This window comes from Schistocerca americana, chromosome 8, assembly GCF_021461395.2.
Source record: "Schistocerca americana isolate TAMUIC-IGC-003095 chromosome 8, iqSchAmer2.1, whole genome shotgun sequence".
NCBI classification, from domain to species: Eukaryota; Metazoa; Arthropoda; class Insecta; order Orthoptera; family Acrididae; genus Schistocerca; species Schistocerca americana.
Genome location: NC_060126.1, coordinates 521692830 through 521715170, shown reverse-complemented (window position 1 = coordinate 521715170; position 22341 = coordinate 521692830). Strand labels below are relative to the sequence as shown.

Genomic DNA, 22341 nt, shown 5'->3' with positions numbered 1-22341 from the left:
CATAGATGTCAATTTTTGTCCTGCTTTGTCTAAAAACAAAGATGATTTGACTTACCAAATGAAAGTGCTGGCAGGTCGACAGACACACAACCAACCACAAACATACACACAAAATTCTAGCTTTCGCAACCAACGGTTGCCTCATCAGGAAAGAGGGAAGGAGAGGAAAAGACGAAAGGATGTGGGTTTCAAGGGAGAGGGTAAGGAGTCATTCCAATCCTGGGAGCGGAAAGACTTACCTTAGGGGGAAAAAAGGACAGGTATACACTTGCGCGCACACACACACACACACACACACACACACACACACACACACACACACATCCATCCACACATACAGACACAAGCAGACATATTGGTCTTTAAATATGTCTGCCCGAGTCCGCATATGTGGATGGATATGTGTGCGTGTGCGAGCGCACATCCGCCCCCCCCCCCCCCCCCCCTCTCCGCTAATTTCCAGTCGCCGCCACTCATACCTCACCTGTCATTCAACATCATCTTTGCCTCTACACTTCTGCCTCGACTGACACCTCTGCCCAAACTCTTTGTCTTTAAATATGTCTGTCTGTCTGTCTGTCTGTCTGTGTGTGTGTGTGTGTGTGTGTGTGTGTGTGTGTGTGTGTGCGTGCGTGCGTGCGTGCGTGCGTGCGTGCGAGTGTGTGCCCGTCCTTTTTTTCCCCCTAGGGTGGGTCTTTCCGCTCCCGGGATTGGAGTGGCTCCTTGCCCTCTCCCTTGGGGCCCGCTTCCTTTCGTCTTTTCCTCTCCTTCCCTCTTTCCTGGTGGGGCGGCAGTTTGTTGCGAGGGCTTGAATTTTGTGTGTATGTTTGTGGTTGTTTGTGTGTCTGTCGACCTGCCAGCACTTTCATTTGGTAAGTCAAATCATCTTTGTTTTTAGATATTTATTTCCTACGTGGAATGTTTCGCTCTATTATAACCATCTTTGTTTTTATATATATTACACATATTTAAATATATGTGCTCAATTTTAACATTTTTATGAAAGAAAAGCCAATAAAACATCAATCAAATCAACATTAAAACCGTAGACAATAAATGAGGCAAAGAATACTATTCAAATCAAACTACGTTTGCTACAGAGGAGAAAATATTGAGGACATGTATTTTTAGTGTAGTAAACTATATGAAAAATGGATCTGTGGCCCAAAATCTTTTGTTATTATGTCATGTTTATATAGCTGCATAAATGTTAAAGTACAGTTGCGCATAAATGTTAAAGTACAGTTGCCTAGTCATAAGCAGATTAATGCATTTATGATTCTTGTTTCTATTTCACTACAGGTTAGATACCCTGATCGCATAACCCTCATTCGAGGTAATCACGAATCAAGGCAGATCACTCAAGTTTATGGATTCTATGACGAATGCTTAAGAAAATATGGAAGTGTGACTGTCTGGAGATACTGCACTGAAATATTTGACTATTTAAGCCTTTCTGCTATTATTGATGGGAAGGTAAGCAGTAAAAGTTTGCTGCGGAATCCATCTTTAGAATGTTCACAGGTTTTAGTATTAAAGTGTTTCCTGATAAGTGTTCTGTAAATATGCATACAAATTAATGTAACTGATAGCAGGCTGTTCCAGCCAAGGGTCAATTGGCATAGGGATGGGTGAACAGTAACACACAGTCATCGGGTGACGAGGTTGCAGCATATGACACCATAGTGCTGTGGACGAGTGCAGGGGTGGCCAGGTGGCTCCTGCATGCACAGAATGCTTCCAGAAAGGCCACTTGATGGGTAGCCTCTACTAGCTGCATCTGTCAGAGAGCAAGCAGAGGGGTGCTTGTGCTCTGTGGAGCACCTTAAGAGCAGGCTAAATTGAAGTCGTATGTTGGTGCATAGAACCCATGGTAATAAGATGCTTGAAGTTCTCTGATGTGGTAGCTCTGATTCGTATATGTCATGCTTTGAGGCAGTGAGTTGTGAAGCATAGTAAAGACAAATGACTGTAGAAGTTTAAATGCAATATTGGAAATGTGTGTTACTGTTTGCACAACCACCTGAGTCAAGATTCATGTCAAAGTTCTGTAACATTTGAGTAAATGTATTCTTTGTTCAAAAGCTTATCCAAGTTTTGTTCATAGTTACTGTAAGCCAGTTTTTCTTATAATAGAGAGTGATGGTCTGCTTCTGAGAGAAGTTGACATTTTTTTTTTCTCACAACATCTTGAATTTGTCATTGTACTGAATACCCCTCTGGCCCATATGATCTAGAAGAGTGTCAACACATTTCAATGCATTACAGTGACTGATAAGGTCACTGTCCTGATCCCCACTTTCACATTTACTGTCCTCTTTGTTTTGTTGTGAAGCAGTGCTGAAAATTTTGGCATCACTTGTGTACTGGAAGCTGGGTTCACATGGATCGATCTGCAGCTGCTCATTAAGTTTTCTTCATTGACATCTTCAAAACCATTTAAACTCTTTGCACAAACGCATTATTTGTGCAGTTGTTATTTCATCATCACTGATACCCTGAAAATTATTTTCTTCTATACCTGGAAGAATTTTTCTTACGGATCAAACAAATGAATGATTTCCTGCCAGGCATCATAAATCTTGTGTGTGGCATCTAGCACTGCCAACTTCTTCCAGAACGCCACCAAATCATCCTCATCAACTAGCATTCTTAGAAGATCAACCCAGTGGTACTGTTTCGCTGATGTGTTTATGCCGTGCCCCACTAGCTGTATAATGGCAGTCATGTTAGTCGGTAAAAACTTAGTTACGATGAGATTATCATAAGATACGGGAATGCTCTCTTTGATATGTGAAGGGGCATTATCAGGCAGTAGAATAGCCTTCTGTAACAATCCTTTCTTGTCTATAGGTCACTGAACTTATCGTACAAAATGGATGTGAACCAGTTTTTTAAAATTTTGCTATCCATCCATGCTCATTTTTGGTTGTAAGAATGGACAAGAAGATCCTTAGTTGTGATTTCGTTGAATGCCCTTTTTTTCCTCCCGGACATTAATAGTTTCACTCTGTGGCTCCCAGAAGCATTAGCTGTGTACAGAATTGCAATGTGTTCTTTAGTCAACTTATATCCAGGACCAAGCAGGTCACTCTTAAAAGCAAGGTTTCTGGTTGCCAGACCACTTTCATCTGCACTATAAATTCAGTCTAGGGTCAAATTCCTTCTTCCATACATTTCTGACACTCTTCCCAGAAGAAATCAACTGCCATAAAATTTGGACTTAGCCATTCTCCATGCACTGTAGGTTTCTGAATCCCGTGACATTTTTTGAAACTGGTTAACAGTCGAGATATGGCATTAAATCCTCCCTCAAAGCCTAGAGCTTCATGAATAAATTTATCTTTTTCAGCAAACATCATGCCTAAAACAAGTTACACCTTCTGCTCATTTTTGGTGAAATCATTTGCAAAAGAGCAGAATCTAATTAGTCAGATGCAGGCCTCTTCATGCTTTTTTTTGTGCAGTTGGTCAAGAACTAAATTGCATTTTCTGACAAAATCGTTTCTGCTTTTTCTTTTTAATGTCCTGCACTGTCTGCATTCCGATCAGCACTTGAACAGCAATTTCCCCCTTGTCAAATCTTTCAATTAATTCTAACTTTTGTTTTAATGTCGACACGTTCTACCATTTCTTCATCATATCTTTTAAAAATTTCTTTTAACTAGCTCCTTTGACTCTTTCATGGCGATTAACATCAGTAAACTGAGATTGTTTTAAATTTATGCAGGACGGGCTGGGCACTAACAATATGAAAAGTAATGTGTCATCACACAGTGGTCATTTTAACAGTGAAAATAGCATTTACTGTCACTCAGTGGATTGTTTATTTCCATTTGGTAGAGAAGAATATTGCACATCTATCTTTCTTATGCATGAATAATCCTCAGAACAGATAATCTGCACACAAATAATCGAGGGAGTACACTGTATTATGCAGTCATAGGCCATTGATACAATCCAAAAAGTAATGGTTGGAATTCATACAAGGAAAGGAGAGGAACATTTCATCACTTTTTTTCCTTTCTTTAAAGAGAGTTTAAGAGCAGGATAGGTAACTACGTCATTGATGTTAGCAATTTTTCATTTTTGCCTTTGCATGGGTATTCAGAACCTGATTGTAGTTTTAGTGACAAGTTTATTTTGTTGGTGCAGTGAACTCTGATGAGAGAAGAATTTGTTGTACTAAAGCTCGTTGCACACTTTCAATAGGACTCTGCCTGATCTTCAAACAATGAAGTTGGCTATTAATTATCATGGAGAAACTAGTGTGTATGATTGCCTGTGTTTACCTCTAGTGCCCAGATAATAGCTGTGTCACGAGGTAGTGAAGACAAGTCATTGGGTGGACTGCTGAGTTAGGTGCAAAGTAATCCACTTCTTACTTTTGTTTCTGTGTCATCTGCTGTAATTGATGGTGATTTTTAGCTCAGCCAATGCCAAATCACTTCCTTGTGCATTGCTGTGCTTTCAAGCATTCAGCTGTGTGATGTACTCTCTCTCTCTCTCTCTCTCCCCCCCCCTCTCCCCCCCTCCCACTATCTCCTTTTACCCCTCTTCCTCCCCCTTCATCCCTTCTGTCAGAAGGAGACACTGGCTCCAAAAGATCACAAATTTCAACATTTTAATGTGTGTTTCCTCCTGACCCTGCTTGGTGAGAAATTTATTTTTATCTACCCAGTCATATTACATTTTCAAAAATTGATTGTTTTCATGGCTATCTATAAAGTGTAATATGATTAAAAATACGCCTATATATTTTGTATTGAACCAGAGGCTCTCATCAGATATTTGTGTTAAAAGAAGTTGAAAATAGGTTTTTATCATTTACATTCATGTTTGTTTAGATTTTCTGTGTGCATGGAGGACTTTCACCATCAATACAGACCCTTGACCAAATAAGGACAATAGATAGGAAACAAGAAGTACCTCATGATGGGCCTATGTGTGATTTGCTGTGGTCAGACCCAGAAGGTAAGATGTTAGTTCTTGCTGCTTTCCGTACATTTTATTGTAAGACTGACTTGTTAAAAATATAAATATTAACACACACAAAACTCATTTTTTTTGCATATCCACAAAAATATTTCCATCTTCAAAATCCTCCTTTTCAGAACCAATTAAATTTTCATTTTCTTGATCTTCAACATGTTTGAAAACTACAAAGCCTCTAGGATAGCAAAGTATGTTTGAACATGTGATTTATTTGCATCTGGTGTTTACGACTTTGTAAAACAAATTGTTGCTCTATTTGTCTCTATTATGACCTGGTGGAAGCATATTTAGTTGATGCGAATTGGGCAGTTCAGGTGTCAGGTGCACATAATACACTTTAAAGCCAATGAAAACCTCTTAGCACAATTAAACGAATGTAAACAGTATGCTATATGTGTTAAACAGAGAGTTAGCAATATTGCCAATTATACGCTGTGCTCAGACTTGTGGTTCAAAGCACTGAAGAGTCTAAGATGGCAAAATAAATTCTACACACAGATACAGAATATTTTGGAATAGTGGTATTCTTCCAGTTGTTCTATGCTGTTAATGTTCCCATTTAATGCACAATATTTTAATGACGTCAACCATCTTCTTCAGGTGCTGTTTTTTGCTGTTACATGTCATTGCTGCTTGGACCCCGATTAGAATATGAACTATTATAGGTCTCACGCCACTGTTCCTAGCGGAGTTCAACTCCCGCTCCTTGATGCTCTTCTGTGTTTTGGAGCTTGCAATGATATTCCATGAAACATACATTCTCTCAGCATTTTCCAGCTATGGTGGATGTGATAACAGCGTAATACGTGGAGTAGCAGCCCTTTTTTCGGAGGAAACCTCATTCCCCGTTTATTAGGTTTTCCCACATCTTTATTTTGATGAACTCATTAATTATGCTGTCCCAGAAACTTGGCCTTTGAACAGTGATAGTGATCTCAACGTATTTCTTTCCATGGTTATATTGTAAGCAGTACTTGGCAACAGCTTATGTGCTCAATTGTATTAGTCAGGTGTGTCGCTGATGTTCCTGGCACCTCTCATTGACTGCCCTGATAATCCATTCCATGTAAGACATGCCACTTTCGCATTGAATGCAATACACTTGGCTTTTGGAGAGGTCGATTATCTTCAACATCACGAAGAAAACTTGTTATCTTTATTGAAGGGAGCGAAGTACACGGGATGCCGTGTGTGTGTGTGTGTGTGTGTGTGTGTGTGTGTGTGTGTGTGTGTGTAACAATCTTTTTGCATATTGGGGATAAGGAATTCTTGGATTGTCTTCCACAGGCATTTTTGATTTTTGACTGAATCCTCTGTCCAGTTTGCCAGTCTGAGTACCCATTTCTTTGGATCACTATTCCTGGGTGTTGAAATTCTTCAGTGGGGCTCCTCTTGTCTGAAAGTGTTCTAGCTCTGCAAACCAGGGTCTTCAGCACTGAATTCCTTTGTGGCTGATAGTGATGGCTAGAAGTGTGGAGATAGGTAAGTGTGTGTAGGTTTTCTATGTGCACTTTCACTCACTGATCAAATTGTTCTCCTCTTTAACTAATTCACTGAAAGGTAGCTGGCCCTCTTTTTCAAGCTTCATCATGAATTTTCTATTTAAAATCTATCCATCGTAATATAAAATTCCTGATAGGACTTTAAAAAAAAAAGGCTAACTATCTTCCCTTTACATGTTAATAACCCTTTGCACTCCATAAGGCAGACACAGGGCGGCTCCGCGCTCTTATTTAAATCGCCGCCGCCTGGGTGGCAGTGCACCGTAGATATTAGCGCGGCTCTCTTTGTGGAAACAATGTGGCCGCTGGCCAACAATTGGGGTATACATTAAAACAAAATGTGTGCTTTCAGTCATATATTTACTTAAGCTTTTACAGTACAAAACTTTCCATTGTGTGGTATTTTTTTAAACACTCTTCAGGGTGGAGAGCTGGGTTTCGTAAGCATGTTCCGCAGTAACACACGGTTCCACACCTGCCACCTTTCTTTTTTCTGAAACTTGAAACTTCCTGGCAGATTAAAACTGTGTGCCCGACCGAGACTCGAACTCGGGACCTTTGCCTTTCGCGGGCAAGTGCTCTACCAACTGAGCTACCGAAGCACGATTCACACCCGGTACTCACAGCTTTACTTCTGCCAGTACCTCGTCTCCTACCTTCCAAACTTTACAGAAGCTCTCCTGCGAACCTTGCAGAACTAGCACTCCTGAAAGAAAGGATATTGCGGAGACATGGCTTAGCCACAGCCTGGGGGATGTTTCCAGAATGAGATTTTCACTCTGCAGCGGAGTGTGCGCTGATATGAAACTTCCTGGCAGATTAAAACTGTGTGCCCGACCGAGACTCGAACTCGGGACCTTTGCCTTTCGCGGGCAAGTGCTCTACCAACTGAGCTACCGAAGCTCATTCTGGTTTCTTTTTTCTGTTTGAGCACACTGCACAATCCTTATGCTTGTTCCCAGGAAGCTTGTTGATAATGTGCAACTTTCCATTCAAGCATTCTTCGTCATCAGAAGTTGAACGACGTCCTCGTTTCTGTCCTCGAGTTCTTTCTTCGGCAACTAATCCTCTTATAACACTTTTACGGAATGCTTTGTGAGACGGTATTGTCAAGTCGTTTTTCTCACAGTGGTTCTTGTATAGTAAATAGCTGTTTACAAGCCAGAAGTATAGTTTTCGCCACCACTTGAGACTTTTCATTAGGAAACCGTAACTGGAAATAAAATTGTCAGATCGATCAACTCCACCCATCTTTGAAGTATAATCAATAATCACATATGGTTTCTTTATTTCTTCCCTTCCCTTTCCTTTCTGTTTCTCCTTTCTTTAAGTGACACTGAGTTATTGGCTTTTGTAGAAAGCATGAGAACTGTTCATTTATCTTGCAATGCCAGAACCATCATTTTGTTGTTGCAGAGGCATTTTATTTCATGCTTCCTTAGACGCAGAGCTCCTTTCTTGATTGCAGCTGGAAGGTTTTTGTGAATCGATCCTGTGAGATGCATGTTCTGTTTCAACAGCTCATCACCTAATGCAACACTTGTATAAAAACGGTCAGTGTACAAATGATACCCTGATTGCCCTGTAGCATTTCTGATATTAGCTAGCAGTTGAAGAACTATTCTCTCAGAAAAATTCAAGTGTGGACAAATCAGTGACTCAGTTGTTACAGCGTCAAAATAGGGTATCAAACTGCAGATGTAACCATTTGATGAATCCAAAATTACATAAACTCTGAGTCCCCATTTTGTTGGTGTTTGAGGATTGTACATTTTGAATAATACACAACCCTTGAATGATACTGTAGATTCATCAGCAGCTAAACACTGATATGGTCGATAAATATAGAGAAACCTGCCAGACAAGTAGTTCAGTACATTTGTCACTTTACTGAGACGTGACTGAACCTGACTGTTGACATGTGTAGCACTCGTCGGATTAGAAACATGAAGTGCCCAGAAAATTTGCATAAATCATCGGTGACTAAAACAGTCTGGAAAGAAGTTGGATGATTGTAACCATTCCCTTGAAAAAAAAAAAGTCCTGCAAGTTCTTACACTTTTGTAATGCCATATTCAGTAGCACACATGGAAGCATTTCATTTCTTCCATGGTAACATTTCTCCAGTCCCACCATGCAGAATGTTGTGGAAGTGGTGTCACTTAACGTATTTTTGATGTAGCACACCTATTCGTTTCACCTGCTATTTGTTGAAATAGGTTATCTGTCAAAATTAATTGAAAGGATCCGACAGGCGATGATGGAACGCAACTACTTTCTGTTATAAAACCACACTTTGATTCGTCAAAAGGAAAATCTTTGAAGTCAGTGTCGCTCCACATTCGCCACGAATCCTCTGCTGAATCACTAGAAACATGCACATTGTCACTGTTTTCTTCGTCATTGTCACTCTAATTGTTTTGAAATGAATCACTATCATAATCAAAATCATTTTCACTCTCGTTTTCACTTAGAAATTGCTCTAAAAGATCTAAAATCTCTTCCTTAGAAAGGACTGTACATGAAGAACTAGCCATTTCGAGCACATGGACTGGAACATAATAACTACAATCTTTGACTTAACACACCTGCTACTGTTGGACACCGAGTTAACACTAGTTCTCCTAGATGGCAGCACACTGCAGCAATAATGCCTATTAGACTCAAAATACGTCTGAGAGCTGCGAAAAGCCGTGTCGAATGAGGCTCGACATCGGAGCGGAAAACAAATTTCGCGATGTCGAGTGGCACTCGACATTGGAGTAGAAAGGGTTAAGAGAAGAATGGCCAGATTCCTGAGTCACAGTGCCTGTACACTGAAGAGCCAAAGAAACTGGTATAGGCATGCATATTCAAATACAAACGGCCAGAATACGGCGCTGCAGTCGGCAGCGCCTATATAAGACAAGTGTCTGGCTCAGTTGTTAGATCAGTTACTGCTGTTAAAATGACAGGTTATCAAGATTTAACCGAGTTTCAATGTGGTGTTATAGTCGGTGCACGAGTGATGAGACACAGGATCTCCGAGAAAGTGATAAAGTGGGGATTTTCCCATATGACCATTTCACGAGTGTACCGTGAATATCAGGAATCTGGTAAAACATCAAATTCCGTCATCGCTGTGGCTGGAAAAAGATCCTGCAAGAACAGAATCAACGATGACTGAAAAGAACCATCCAGTGTGACAGAAGTACAACCCTTCCGCAAATTGCTGCAGATTTCAAAAATAGTTCAGATGGCTCTGAGCACTATGGGACTTAACATCTGAGGTCATCAGTCCCCTAGAACTTAGAACTACTTAAATCTAACGAACCTAAGGACATCACACACATCCATGCCCGAGACAGGATTTGAACCTGTGACCGTAGAGGTCACGCGATTCCGGACTGAAGTGCCTAGCACCGCTCAGCCACAGTGGCCAGCTGCTGCAGATTTCAATGCTGGGCCATCGACAAGTGTCAGTGTGTGAACCATTCGACGAAACATCAGTACATTCCGATGGAGTTGGGCAATCCCATCAAGACAATGCAACACCTCACATGTCCATAATTGCTAGAGTGGCTCCAGGAACACACTTCTGAATGTAAACACTTCCTCTGGCCAACAAACTCACTAGACATGAACGTTATTGAGCATATCTGGGAAACCTTGCAACATGTTGTTTTATGGACAGCTCTGCAAGATTCATGTTGTCTATTCCCTCCAGCTCTAATTCAGACATTAGTAGAGTCCATGCCATGTCATGTTGCGGCACTTCTGCGTGCTCATGGGGGCCCTACATGATATTTGCCAGATGTACCAGTTTCTTTGGCTCTTCAGTGTAGAAAACGTATACACACTGAGCTGCTCCTCCAGGCCTCACACCATCACCATCTGTCACAAAGAAATTCAGTGAGAAAGGCTAGTTGTAGAACTGGAACTCTTTCGGACAAGGAGAACTTCACCTTAGAATTATAACACCTGGTTGCTGTACAAGTGGCAAATAACATTTTACTCCCTATATTTTATCGATTCTGCCTTCAGAATTTGTTTCAAAATTGTCAAGAACTTTCCATAAATCTACAAATACTGTAAGCTTAGCTTTGCCCTTTTTTAACCTGTCTTCATCAATAAGTCGTAAGGTCAGTATTGCATTACATTTTCCTAAAAATCCCCAGAACTCATTTTCCCCTAAGTTTGACATCTAACAGTGTCTCCAATCTTCTGTGAAGAGTTTGTGATGGTACTTCGCAAGCAAGCGCTGTTAAATTGGTGGTTCTGTAATATTCACCTGTCAGCACCTGCCTGTTTTGGAATTGAAATTATCACAGTCTTAGTTTGCTAGTATTTCACCAGCTTCAGACAACTTCTCCGTCAGGTGGAGCAGTTGTGTCATGACTGGCTTTCCCAGGAATCTCAGTAATTCTAAATGAACGTCATCTACTCCAGAGGCCTTGTTTCAACTCAGTACAGTTCTCACTGAGGCAGTATAATATGCAATAAGATGCATTGCAATATAGGTCATGCTGTGTGATACTTATCTGTTCCACAATCGTGTTCCCAGTGGGGCGATACAATATGCAATATGATTCACGATGCGATTCAATATATGACAAGCAACAAGACAAAATGAATCACTTTTTTACCTCATGTCCAATCATGAGCTGTTCTGAAGAGGACATTATTATTGCTATTTTTACTTATCATCATGTGAAGCTCAAAAAACCTGAAAAAAAGTAAAGAAAATATTGGGTGCACCTATACAGTGCTGTTAATGTCAAACAAAGTTTGGGTGTAGTTTCCTGTGGTGCATCTCAGGATGAACACGAATTCCACCATATGAGTCCAGATGAGGCACAGCATATAATTAAAGGCTTTGAGGCAGAGCCAATGTAAAATATATATTAAAATAAATTTCTCAGTAATTACGGAATTTAAATTATCAGAACATATTTCACATATTTCCTATGTTGTTGTTGTTGTTGTTGTTGTTGTTGTTGTTGTTGTTCTGGTCTTCAGTCCTGAGACTGGTTTAATGCAGCTCTCCATGCTACTCTATCATATTTCCTATACGGATTTAAATATTGCTGATCATTTTTTTTTTTTAAACTGTTTGTATGTGATGTCACCTGATATTTTTCGAACAGGTAATAGCCTATCTTAAGGCTGCCCCCTTGAAATCTGATTAGCTTCATGTAGCAAAGGTTTAGGGCATGGTTTCCTCGAACTACAGCTTGTATGGGTACCCCCGAAGACTGGTGGTTCAGCCTAAGGGCGTCCTACCATCCTGCAAACAGTTTAATGTTCCACCGCTTACATCAAAACGGAATAAACACTTTTCTGAAAGTTCACTGTTGAGTCCTTGTCTCTGTGTATCTCTGTTATACTATGATGTGCTTATAATAAATGTTTATTATATTGTTTTGATAGCGTTCGAGACACTTACTTTGTTTCTGCCATTAGCTGTTTGATCCACCACTAGAATGAGTTTGCAAATGTCTAGCCAGAGTGCACTAGAGTACAGTAACATAAGTGTCACTACCTAGCAAGTGTTTCATGTATGATTAGAAGAAAAAGTGCATGAAATATACCCCTTACAAGAAATATGTCCCAGTTTCTTTGCTTGCTGACTGTGGGTAATGTTTGTTATTAGCGAGTTTCTTTTTGTGACCTCATTATGCATGAGTTTAGTGAGTTTTACTTTCTTGCAAATAACAGCAGCATATGAGTAGTTCAAGAATATGAGTTCATTGTGCAATTTATCAGGTAAAATTTTGGAACTTGCAGTTAGGATGAAAATGAAGTAAGCTGTTGCACTCAGATTCAGTGTAAACATGTATTGGAACAAAACAATGTAAATCCATGTAAGGGTATACAAACAATTGTAACAGAGCAATATCAGGGTTGTCACAAGTGCTGGAAATGGGGGAATATCGGGGAATTTCAAATGTGTCAGGGAAATTTGAAAAGAATCCTGGAAAAATCTTGTTTGTCTCAGTAGATGAAATGGTTTGTTTACTGGGATTTCATGCATCATCACTGGCTGGTCACAGCTGAGCACGTGCGCCACTTCCCTACTCCTTCATTCTTACTGCTTCTATTTCTACCACTACCCTCAGCTTGCAATCAGTGTTGCCACCACTTCTTGCCACTAGCCTAGCAGCTGCCAATGAGAGGCAGGGAGGCATGGGGAGTGGTTTGTTTGTATCTGATTCTCAGGGACTGTTGACACAGTGACCGGAGACAGTGGTCTCGTATGTACGAGTTGTGTCTGAGTGATTGTGTGAATGTGCATGTACTCTCGTTTGCTCACAAAGGCTATGGCCAAAAATTTAGTTGTGAGAGTGTGATTGTCTTTCCTACCTGCCTGCGGCTCATCAATTATCTTTACAGTGAGTTGCTACCTATCCTCATTAGTATTGATTCTCAGAGTATTCATGCAATTTATCTGTTGGATAGATTGATCCACCATGGTCTCATTTCATCAACATGGTGTCTGTTACACATGAATCACTGGCCAAATGAGTGGGCTTCCATGACAAGCCAAAACCACCCACTTCCATGAAAGGCCAAAACCACAGGCCATTTCTGTAGGTATCTCTAATGGATAGAGCCTGCCAATCTGAAGCCCATCGTGTCCCACTAACGTGCATGCCCTGTCTGTCAGGTCTAGTCTCACTGATCTGCCTGCAGGCCAGATCTGTTTGTATGTGGTGTAATGTGGCAGATTTTCTTGGTTTATCCATGGACCCAGGACTGCGGTGCTCCTCGGCAGGTCAGAGACCATGGGCGATGGATTTCAGGAATTGCAACTCTCACATCAAAAGTGCTTTGTACAATGCGGCATTTTATAGACATTTATTCCAGTACATTTTGGCACTTCAAAAGTAGTTTATATATTAGAAAGTATGGACTATAAGAAGAAAATTGTGGCAGTTGCTGGCAGTTTGGACACTATGTACTCATGTATTTCTTGAAAGAAAAAGCACACAATACCTGTAAAATAATAGACATAACACAGTGGGTAATAACCAACAATAATGAACATAGTAGAACCAACATTTTATTGTCAGTCACCTATAGTGTTAAACTCTTCCCCACCGTATACACTTCTTTCATGAGGCCTACTTTCTTGTAAGGTTATTTCTGAAAGCAGTGAAGGTATTTTAAATCTGTCTTAAGACTCCAATGAAATGCATATTTTTGTCAACAAATGTATTTCATTTTATTGAAATAAAAATAAGTCAGTAGTCTCAATGAAACATGTATACCATTTGGCTTGCTTTCTCCATCTAAAAGAGTTCATTACAAAATGATGTTTCATTGACTTTTCAAAAGTAGTCCAGGTGCTTTCCAGTGATCACAGCAAATCTGTTCTGAAAATGAAGGCAAAATAAAGTATATACGAAGTAGCAATATGTTTAAAACTATGTTTCTACGCTTCGAAACCACCTGACAGTTTTATAGACAAATGATAACTTATTTGTATGTAAGATGTAGGTATTATGTGTATTTTTCAATATTTTTTATTGAAATATTTAATTTCTAATGCTGCATTAGAAATGTCCCATCAACTATTCTTGCAGGGAGCAACTTTCAATACTTAGACCTACAGTTACGTAAATGAAAAGGTACCATTAGTAACGTTGTTCGACCAACATGTGAAGCTTCTTGCACCCATCTGCAACCCCCATTTATGCCTGTCCTAGATAAAAATATGTAGGAAGTTATTGCACATTGATAAGCTGATCTGTGGAATCTGCCAAATTGTGTCTGTGTCATTGACAGCAAACACATGTGGGTAATTGAAACACAAATTACAAAGGCTATTTTTCAACTGTGCTGATGGCTATTGCTGATGCAAATGGCAGATTTACACCGCATGAGTTGGTGATCCTGGAGGGAACGCCAGTGGAATGGTATTTCGCTACTCTTTATTGATAGACAGTCAAAAGTATGCAAACTGAATGTCCCAGATCCTTCTTGTGTGCCAGGAGATTCAGATGATGAGCTGTTGCTTTACTGCTTTCACTTTAATTCAGTACCTAGTCTGAACGTTGCCAAAAAGCATGTTGAATAATGTGAAAAGAATTTTCTATTTTTAATTTTTATGCCATCATTGCATACAACTACTACTCTTGAACTGTATAGTCAACTGTTCATTGAATCAGCTACAGGCAAAAGCTGCGTGTTTGAATGTACTGAAACTGGGGCTTGTTCAGTCTGTATACCAACAATTAATGTTTCCAGAACCTTAAGTGGGCTTCACCAATTAGTTACAAATGAAGTAATTTTAGAATACAATTAACATTTCACAGCCACAGACCAAAAACATAGATTTGTTATCTGAACAAGGAACTGCAACAACAAAAATAAGGAGTTAAAAACAATTGTGCAGATTTCACAGCAGTTTCTTACCTGTTTCTTTCATTTGTATTGCTATCTTCCTCCATGCTAAGCTGGTCACATCTGCCCTTGAATATGATTTCACTGTGTAATTCTGTATATAAGGTCTTTTTCTCAACAAGCTGGACAAAAATGATCATCTTTGACCAATCCTTATGCGTGAGTGACTAGTTCACTAAGTACGCCACAGAAGGAAGTGCACAGGTCAAGACATCTTTCGAGCTTGAAAGCATGTATACAAGAAATTATTTCTGTATGTATTGTCAACATACAAAAAAGAAACATGAGAGAGCTCTGCCATAGCAAACAGCAATACCTTCACATTTGGCATGTCATGGAAAATGTACAATATGTATTGCATACTTTCTCAAAACTGGAAAGGGTCACGGCTCTCCTTCCAGCGTTAAAAACAATTTCAGAATGTTAGCTATACTTTGTACTCAGCAGTGTATGCTCTAAAATGCACCAAACATAAACTGACCAGCAACCACATTTTTCAAACTTTTCAAAATATGTGCAACATTTTACTTTATCGTGAAGTATCACAGTGACCATGGGCAGTAGCAAAATTAAAACCAGTTCATTATCAAATTGTCATGTCGGAGTATAAAATGCAGAAAAATCTACTTTGTTAACAAATAGTTTCTTTGAAATCGAATGTCAAAGACTGCATAGTGAACATGTGTGAATCCCAAAACAGTAGTTTGTAATGTTTTGCTCAAAAAATAAATGTTTTTCTAAGAAACTAATTACAGGGATGGGTATAGGTTTGCTACATCGACATGAAAGTTGTGTTGAACAGTCAGCACTTTGTGATGCGCTGGGCAATATGACAGAGATACGTATCAGTGTCGTATCATTGTTGTCCCAGTGTGAACCAATTAAATCAATTGCACTGTGTTTCTAAGCACTCCACTGATGTCGGTCACTTCCGTGTTGTATTGCAAGTATCGTATCGCATCACGGGGAACCATGCTTTAGACCTTGCAGTGCTCTGCCAGATTCTTGTTCATCTATTTTTTTCTTCCCTCTATAGTATTATCTTAAAGTTCATTTCCCACTGTGTAGCCTTTCTACATTTTAATTTTTATGTATTTATTTTTTAAAATATATTTTTTCCATCTTGAGTTTTCCATTCTTTGCTTACTGCTGCCTTGCCATCTGAGCTCTTGATATTCATGTGGATGTTTCTCTTTTCTCCAAAGGTCTTTTTAGTTTTCTGAGTTGTAATAGCTCTCTCCCATAGTCATAGGTCCATCTGCAACCTCGAATTTGTTCTCTAATCATTTGTGCTTTGCAATTGCACATTCTGTCAGTCTCATTGTGTAACCCCCCCCCCCGTTTTATTGTGCCACATTTTTATATTTTATCCTGTCATCAGCTAAATTTAATTTATCGTATGTTATCCAAGGATTTGTACTAGATGTTGCCTTCTTGCATAGTTGATACTCTGCTGCTTCAGTGTTTCATTTCTCAAAGCTACTCATTTGTCTTCTGTTACATTTCTTTCCCAAATAGTCGATAGTTGCCCAATGCTTCTGTTTGAACTGTTATCAATTTCTTGTTCTTTGAATTTATAATGTCCCATCCTCTTCATTTTCCTACCTTTCTCCGATTTTTTTCAGATTAAATCTGCTGTTCGTAACTAATAAATTATTGTGTTTTGAAGTTTAAAATCTGTCTTTGAAATCTCTGCCTCAAAATTATATTATCCATCTGAAACAGTAGAGTGTCTCCAGGCTCTTTTCACTTGTACAGCAGTCTTTCGTGATTCTTGAAATTGTCTTAAACAGCTTGTGAGGGCAATTTGGATTCCAGCGTGGAGAAGGCAGTGTATAAAGGAAGGACACTCACATAAAGCAGTCCAGCACATGGTAGTTGTCATCTGGACAGAACATAAACAAGGAAGTTCCTTCCAGAAAAGTGTATCTCCCTGGGCTCCATACTCTTGTATTTCAGACCATTGTTCCGTTAGCAAAGGAAAAAGGACTAGAATCAAGATTAAGAATCTATAGTTAGTTGAATTCATTAATGTGGCCATAGCAATCCTCCTTTTATTAGCTGTTGTCAAAATGTTACATTAACTCAGTGCACCTGAGGCACTTCACTTAGATATAGTGTGTTACTGTGATGAGTACCTGAAATTGCTTGTGGCTTACTACCTTAATTTTTATGCTGATGTATTTGGCAAAGCTGGCATTTTAATATTCTGAAATACTGCTATTTTAAAAATGAGTCAATTTGTTTCAGATACGCAGGGATGGGGAGTAAGCCCACGAGGTGCAGGATATCTGTTTGGATCTGATGTAGTGTCACAGTTCAATGCTTCTAATAACATTGACATGATATGTCGAGCACATCAACTTGTCATGGAAGGGTATAAGTGGCATTTCAATGAGACAGTTCTGACTGTGTGGTCAGCTCCAAACTACTGTTATCGGTAAGTAGTACTTAATAGTGATAGTAATTCTTCTCTGTGTGTTTGTCACTAGCATTACTTAGTGAAGCATCACAAGGATATCTTGATGGTTTATTAAGTTGCACGCAAATGGTGTCATTGCATATGCTGATACACTTTTCAACTCAAATTTTAAAATTAAAATCTAAGTTGACAGTTAGAAGCCAAATATATTACCTGTGAGCCAATAGTAATTGGAAACATTAATTGTATATTGGTGGAAGAGATTAAAACTACCCCAAATGGAATCAGACGCACTGCTCGTCAGATGCAAGCACACCTTTTACTGGAAAATTTCAATGTAATTGCAATATAGCTACCTTTTGAGTAATCTGCCTATTTTTCATTTTGTAACCTACCTTAGTTGTGAATAACAATGTGTGAAGAGTTAAATTATTTTTATAGAAGCAAGTCACAGTAGTAGAAAATTGTACCAAAAAGTAGACATACCATCAGAGGATTAATGCTTGGTGCAGGGATTTGCAGTTGACCCTCAACATACACAAATGTAACGTATTATACAGCAAAAGACCCATTATGGATTGGTTATACAATTGCAGAACAATCACTGGAAACAGCCACATCCATAAAACATCTAGGAGTATGCATATAAGTGGTTTGAAGTGGAACGACCACATAAATCTAATCGCGGGTAAGGCAGATACCAGAGAGATTCACTGGAAGAAACCTTAGGAAGTGTAGTGCACCCAGAAAGAAAGTAGCTTACAAAACTCTTGCTCGACCAATACTTCAATATTGCTTGCCACTCTGGGATCTGTACCAGATAAATTGATAAAGCAAATAGTGGAGATCCAAAGAATACCAGCATGTTTCATTAAGGGTTCATTTAGTAAGCACAAAAGCATCATGGTAATGCTCAGCCATCTCCAGTGGCAGATACTAGGAGATTCATTCTGCATCACAGTGAGGTTTGCTGTTAAAATTCTGAGAGTCTAAATTCCCAGAAGAGGCAACCAATATATTGCTTCCTACCGCTTATGTTATGAACAGACTGTGAAAAAAGAGAAATTCAGGCTCACATGGAAGCTTATCAACAATTGTTCTTCCCACAAACCATTCGTGACTGGTACAGGAAATGGGTGAAGTGGCAGTCATACATGGGGTAGTCCCTGCCACACACCGTTTTGCGGCCTTCGGATTGTAGATATGTCTTTCATTCGGCTTTGGTAAATTTGAAATGTGCTTCATAGTAACTTTTATTTTTTATGTTCGTAGTGTTTGTCTTGTGTTTCATCTCAAACTATGTCTAGCATGATGATGGGACTAGCCCAACATGCAAAACGAATTGGAGATGGAAGCCAAGCTTACTAATTTGTGCTTTGAGTGGGGGAGTGCTGTGTGTGTGTGTGTGTGTGTGTGTGTGTGTGTGTGTGTGTGTGTGTGTGTGTGTGTGAGAGAGAGAGAGAGAGAGAGAGAGAGAGAGAGAGAGAGAGAGAGAGAGAGAGAGGAGCTCTTAATTTCCTGTTGCTTGGTTTGTAAAGAGGAGTGCAATGCTTATGCAAAAACAGTGTTGTAGTAATGGGGAGAGAACAGTACACTGTAGATTATGATGAGAGGGGCACAACAGAACTGTAGGCACCATTAGTCACTTTTTATGTTTCATTTTTTTCATGAAAATCTAATATTTCCTTTCTTCTTTAACTGCTGTCTTGTTTGTTCAGGATAACTCCTTTATTTTGGCACCTTTTATTAACAAATTTCAAGACCGAACACTTTTTCTCACAAGGGGAGGCACAGGTTTGGGAATCGGGACTAGAGACCATACTGAATAGTGATGTAGGTTGAAGTACCACCTACTTCACACTAAAGTGTGGAACCACAATGGGTCATCATACAGGAGATATCTTCAAAAATCGGACGAAGTGAATTTACTTACCACCCACTAAAATGGCACCAGTTTTCATAGTGCTGAGACAGCCGAGCGGGTATGATGCTAGATTGGCACACTTGGGGTCAGTGTAAGTCATACGATAATTTCATTTCTTTACATTTTTGTTGAGTGTCAAATTATGTTGACATATATGATGGAAAATAAGGGAGAAAACCACTGAATTTGGTTATACTGGAACCTGTCACTGTGACAAGGTGTCCGCCTTACACTGTTCATGGTGCAAAAACAGTTATTTTTATTTATTTATTTATTCATTCCGTGTGATCTGGTGGCACACAGTGTGTTGCAGATGACGGAAAATATCAGTTAACATTGTTACCAGTGTTTTTATGGTGGGTATCACTCATAAAAATCGTAAGTTGCAACCTAACAAACAGAGATGTATACCCCTTCTGCCTATTAAAAATGAAACCAGTTGTATTTTAACTCTTTGTCATGTATTTTGTTAGTAATGTAATAATGACAGTTATTGTCTATTCTCAAAATTAAAAGTAAAATAAGACTACACAAAAAGAGAGAAGAAATACAAATAAATAGGGTCAGGACCAAACCCAAGCCCCTCATCATATTAGAACAGGCCCTTACACATGTGGCTATCCACATGCATTCACACCCATCCACACAGATACTCCGCAGGTCGTCACATGGTGTGTTGTGGAGGGTACCCTGCACCACCTCCAGGGGTTCCCCATTTGAGTTGCTGAAGCATCTCCATAATACGTGTTGTTCGAACCTACCAGTAGAAAATCTAGGAGCCCATCTGTGAATTTCTTCAATATCTTCCTCCAGTCTGACTGACATGGTACGGATCCCAAACACTTGAGCAGTACTCAAGAATAGGTTGCACCAGTGTCCTATATGCAGTCTCCTTTACATGTGAACCACTCTTTCCTAAAATTCTGTCAATAAACCAAAGTCGACTGCTCAGCTTCCCTACCATAGGTCTCACATGCTCGTTCCAGTTTATATTGCTTTGCAGCGTTATGCTCAGATATTTAAGCAACTTGACTGTCTCAAGCAGGACACCAGTAATAATGTACCTGAGCATTACAGATTTGTTCTTCCAACTCAGCCTTATTAACTTAAATTTTTCCACAGTTATAACTAGCTGCCATTTGTCACACCAATTAGAAATTGTGTCCAAGTTGTCTTGTATCTTCATACAGTGACTCAAGTTAGACACCTTCCATACGTCGTAGCTTCATCAGCAAGCAACTGCAGATTGTTGCCAACCCTGTCTGCCAAATCATGTATGTATGTATATAGAGTACAACACCGGTCCTATCACGTTTCCCTGAGACACTCCTGACGATACCCTTGTCTGTGACAAACACTTGCTATCAAGGACAACATACTGGGTTCTGTTACTTAACAAGTCTTCGAATCACTCACATATCTGTGAACTTAATCCATATGCTCATACCTTTGTTGGCAGCTTGTGTGTCAAATGCCTTCCAGAAATCTAGAAATATGTCTCTGTCTGTTGCCCTTAATTCATAGTTCACAGTATATCGTGAGAAAAGGACAAGCTGAGTTTCGCATGAGCGGTGATTTCTAAAACCATGCTGATTCTTGGACATAAGCTTCTTAGTCTCAAGAAGCTTTATTATATTTGAACTGAGAATATGTTCAAGAATTCTGCAGCAAACCAAAGTTGGGGACATTGGTCTGTAAATTTGTGGACCCGTTCTTACACCCTTCTTACATACTCACCTGCGCTTGTGCTCGGCGAGACATTCATGATAGTCAGGCTAGGTAAGGAGCTAATGCCATAGAGTACTCATCGTAAAATCAAATTGGGATTCCACCCAGACTGAAGATTTGGTTGCTTTCAAATCTTTCAGTTGGTTCACTATGCCAGGGATGCTTATTATTATGTTGCCCATATGGGAGTCCATCTTATTGTAAATTGATGGTATGTTTGTACATTTCTCCTGTGTGAACGGCTTTTTGAACGTGAAATTTAAAACTTTGGCTTTTGTTTTGCTATCTTTGTGTCACACCAGACTGGTCAACAAGGGAATGAGTGGAAGACTTATATCTATGTAGCAATTTTACATAGGCCCAGAATTTTCTCGGACACTGTGCTAGATCTTTTACTAAGGTGTGACAGTGGTAGCTGTTGTACGCTTCACACATACATCTTTTCGCAGATGCATAAATCTCTACTAACCTTTGCTTCTTGTTGTTGTTTGTGCATTCTCATTTGAACCGAGAGTTCAGCAGCTTCTGCTTCCTCAACATCTCTCGAATTTCATAATTAAACCATGATGACTCTTTTCCATCCTTTATACACGTACTAAGCACACAACTCTAGACTACGATTTACAATCTACTTGAACTTCGTCCATAATTCCTCTACATCCATCTTACTAAAACTAAGTGATGTCAGTTCACTGTCTAAATAACCATTGTGGCTATGACATTATGATCCCTAGTCTTTGCTTTATACTGACATTTTCGATAAGGTCCAGCCTATTTATAGCTAAAAGGTCCAAGATATTTACATGGCTTGTGGGATTCAAGCTAGCTGCTAAAGACAGTTTTCAGAAAATGTGGTCAGAAGTATTTCACATGACTGTCTGTATTCCCCAACAATGAAGCTATAGACATCGCAGTCTATGCTCGGTATGTTAGTTGCCTTCCACCAGTATTGCTGATCTGGGTGTTTACACACTATTGACCATAGACTTTCTTCAAATGACTCTAGAACGATTGCAGGGGAATCGTGTGGCCAGTAAAAACATCCAACAATTAACTTGGATTCACCTACCCCTGTTATATGTAACCAGGTAACTTCACTGCCCCTCTCAACTTCGACCTCAATAGAGAGACTATTTTTGTGAACTGCAATGAACACTCCTGCACCATGCCCCCCCCCCCCCCCCCTCACCCCATATGGCCTCTAATCTGTCTTTCTGATACACGTTCCACCACGACACGCTAAATATCTCAGAACTTTCCACCTTGGGTGTCAGCCAGCTCTCGGTCCCAAGAATAATTTTAGTGTGAGAACTTTCCCTGAGGGCAGTAAATTCGGGAACTTTATTACAAATACTTCAATAGACTACTGATAAAATTTTGACATC

At 39.6% G+C, this 22341-nt stretch overlaps 1 protein-coding gene across 1 annotated transcript in view; it reads left to right on the top strand.

Moving 5' to 3' along the window:
* LOC124544991 (serine/threonine-protein phosphatase 4 catalytic subunit) overlaps positions 1-22341 on the top strand; it is a 36733-nt gene that overhangs the window by 10965 nt on the left and 3427 nt on the right. Inside the window, exons 4-6 of the mRNA XM_047123748.1 lie at positions 1303-1476; positions 4848-4974; positions 17133-17322. Coding sequence (XP_046979704.1) covers positions 1303-1476; positions 4848-4974; positions 17133-17322 — 491 coding nt within the window. The remainder of the gene's footprint in view (positions 1-1302; positions 1477-4847; positions 4975-17132; positions 17323-22341) is intronic.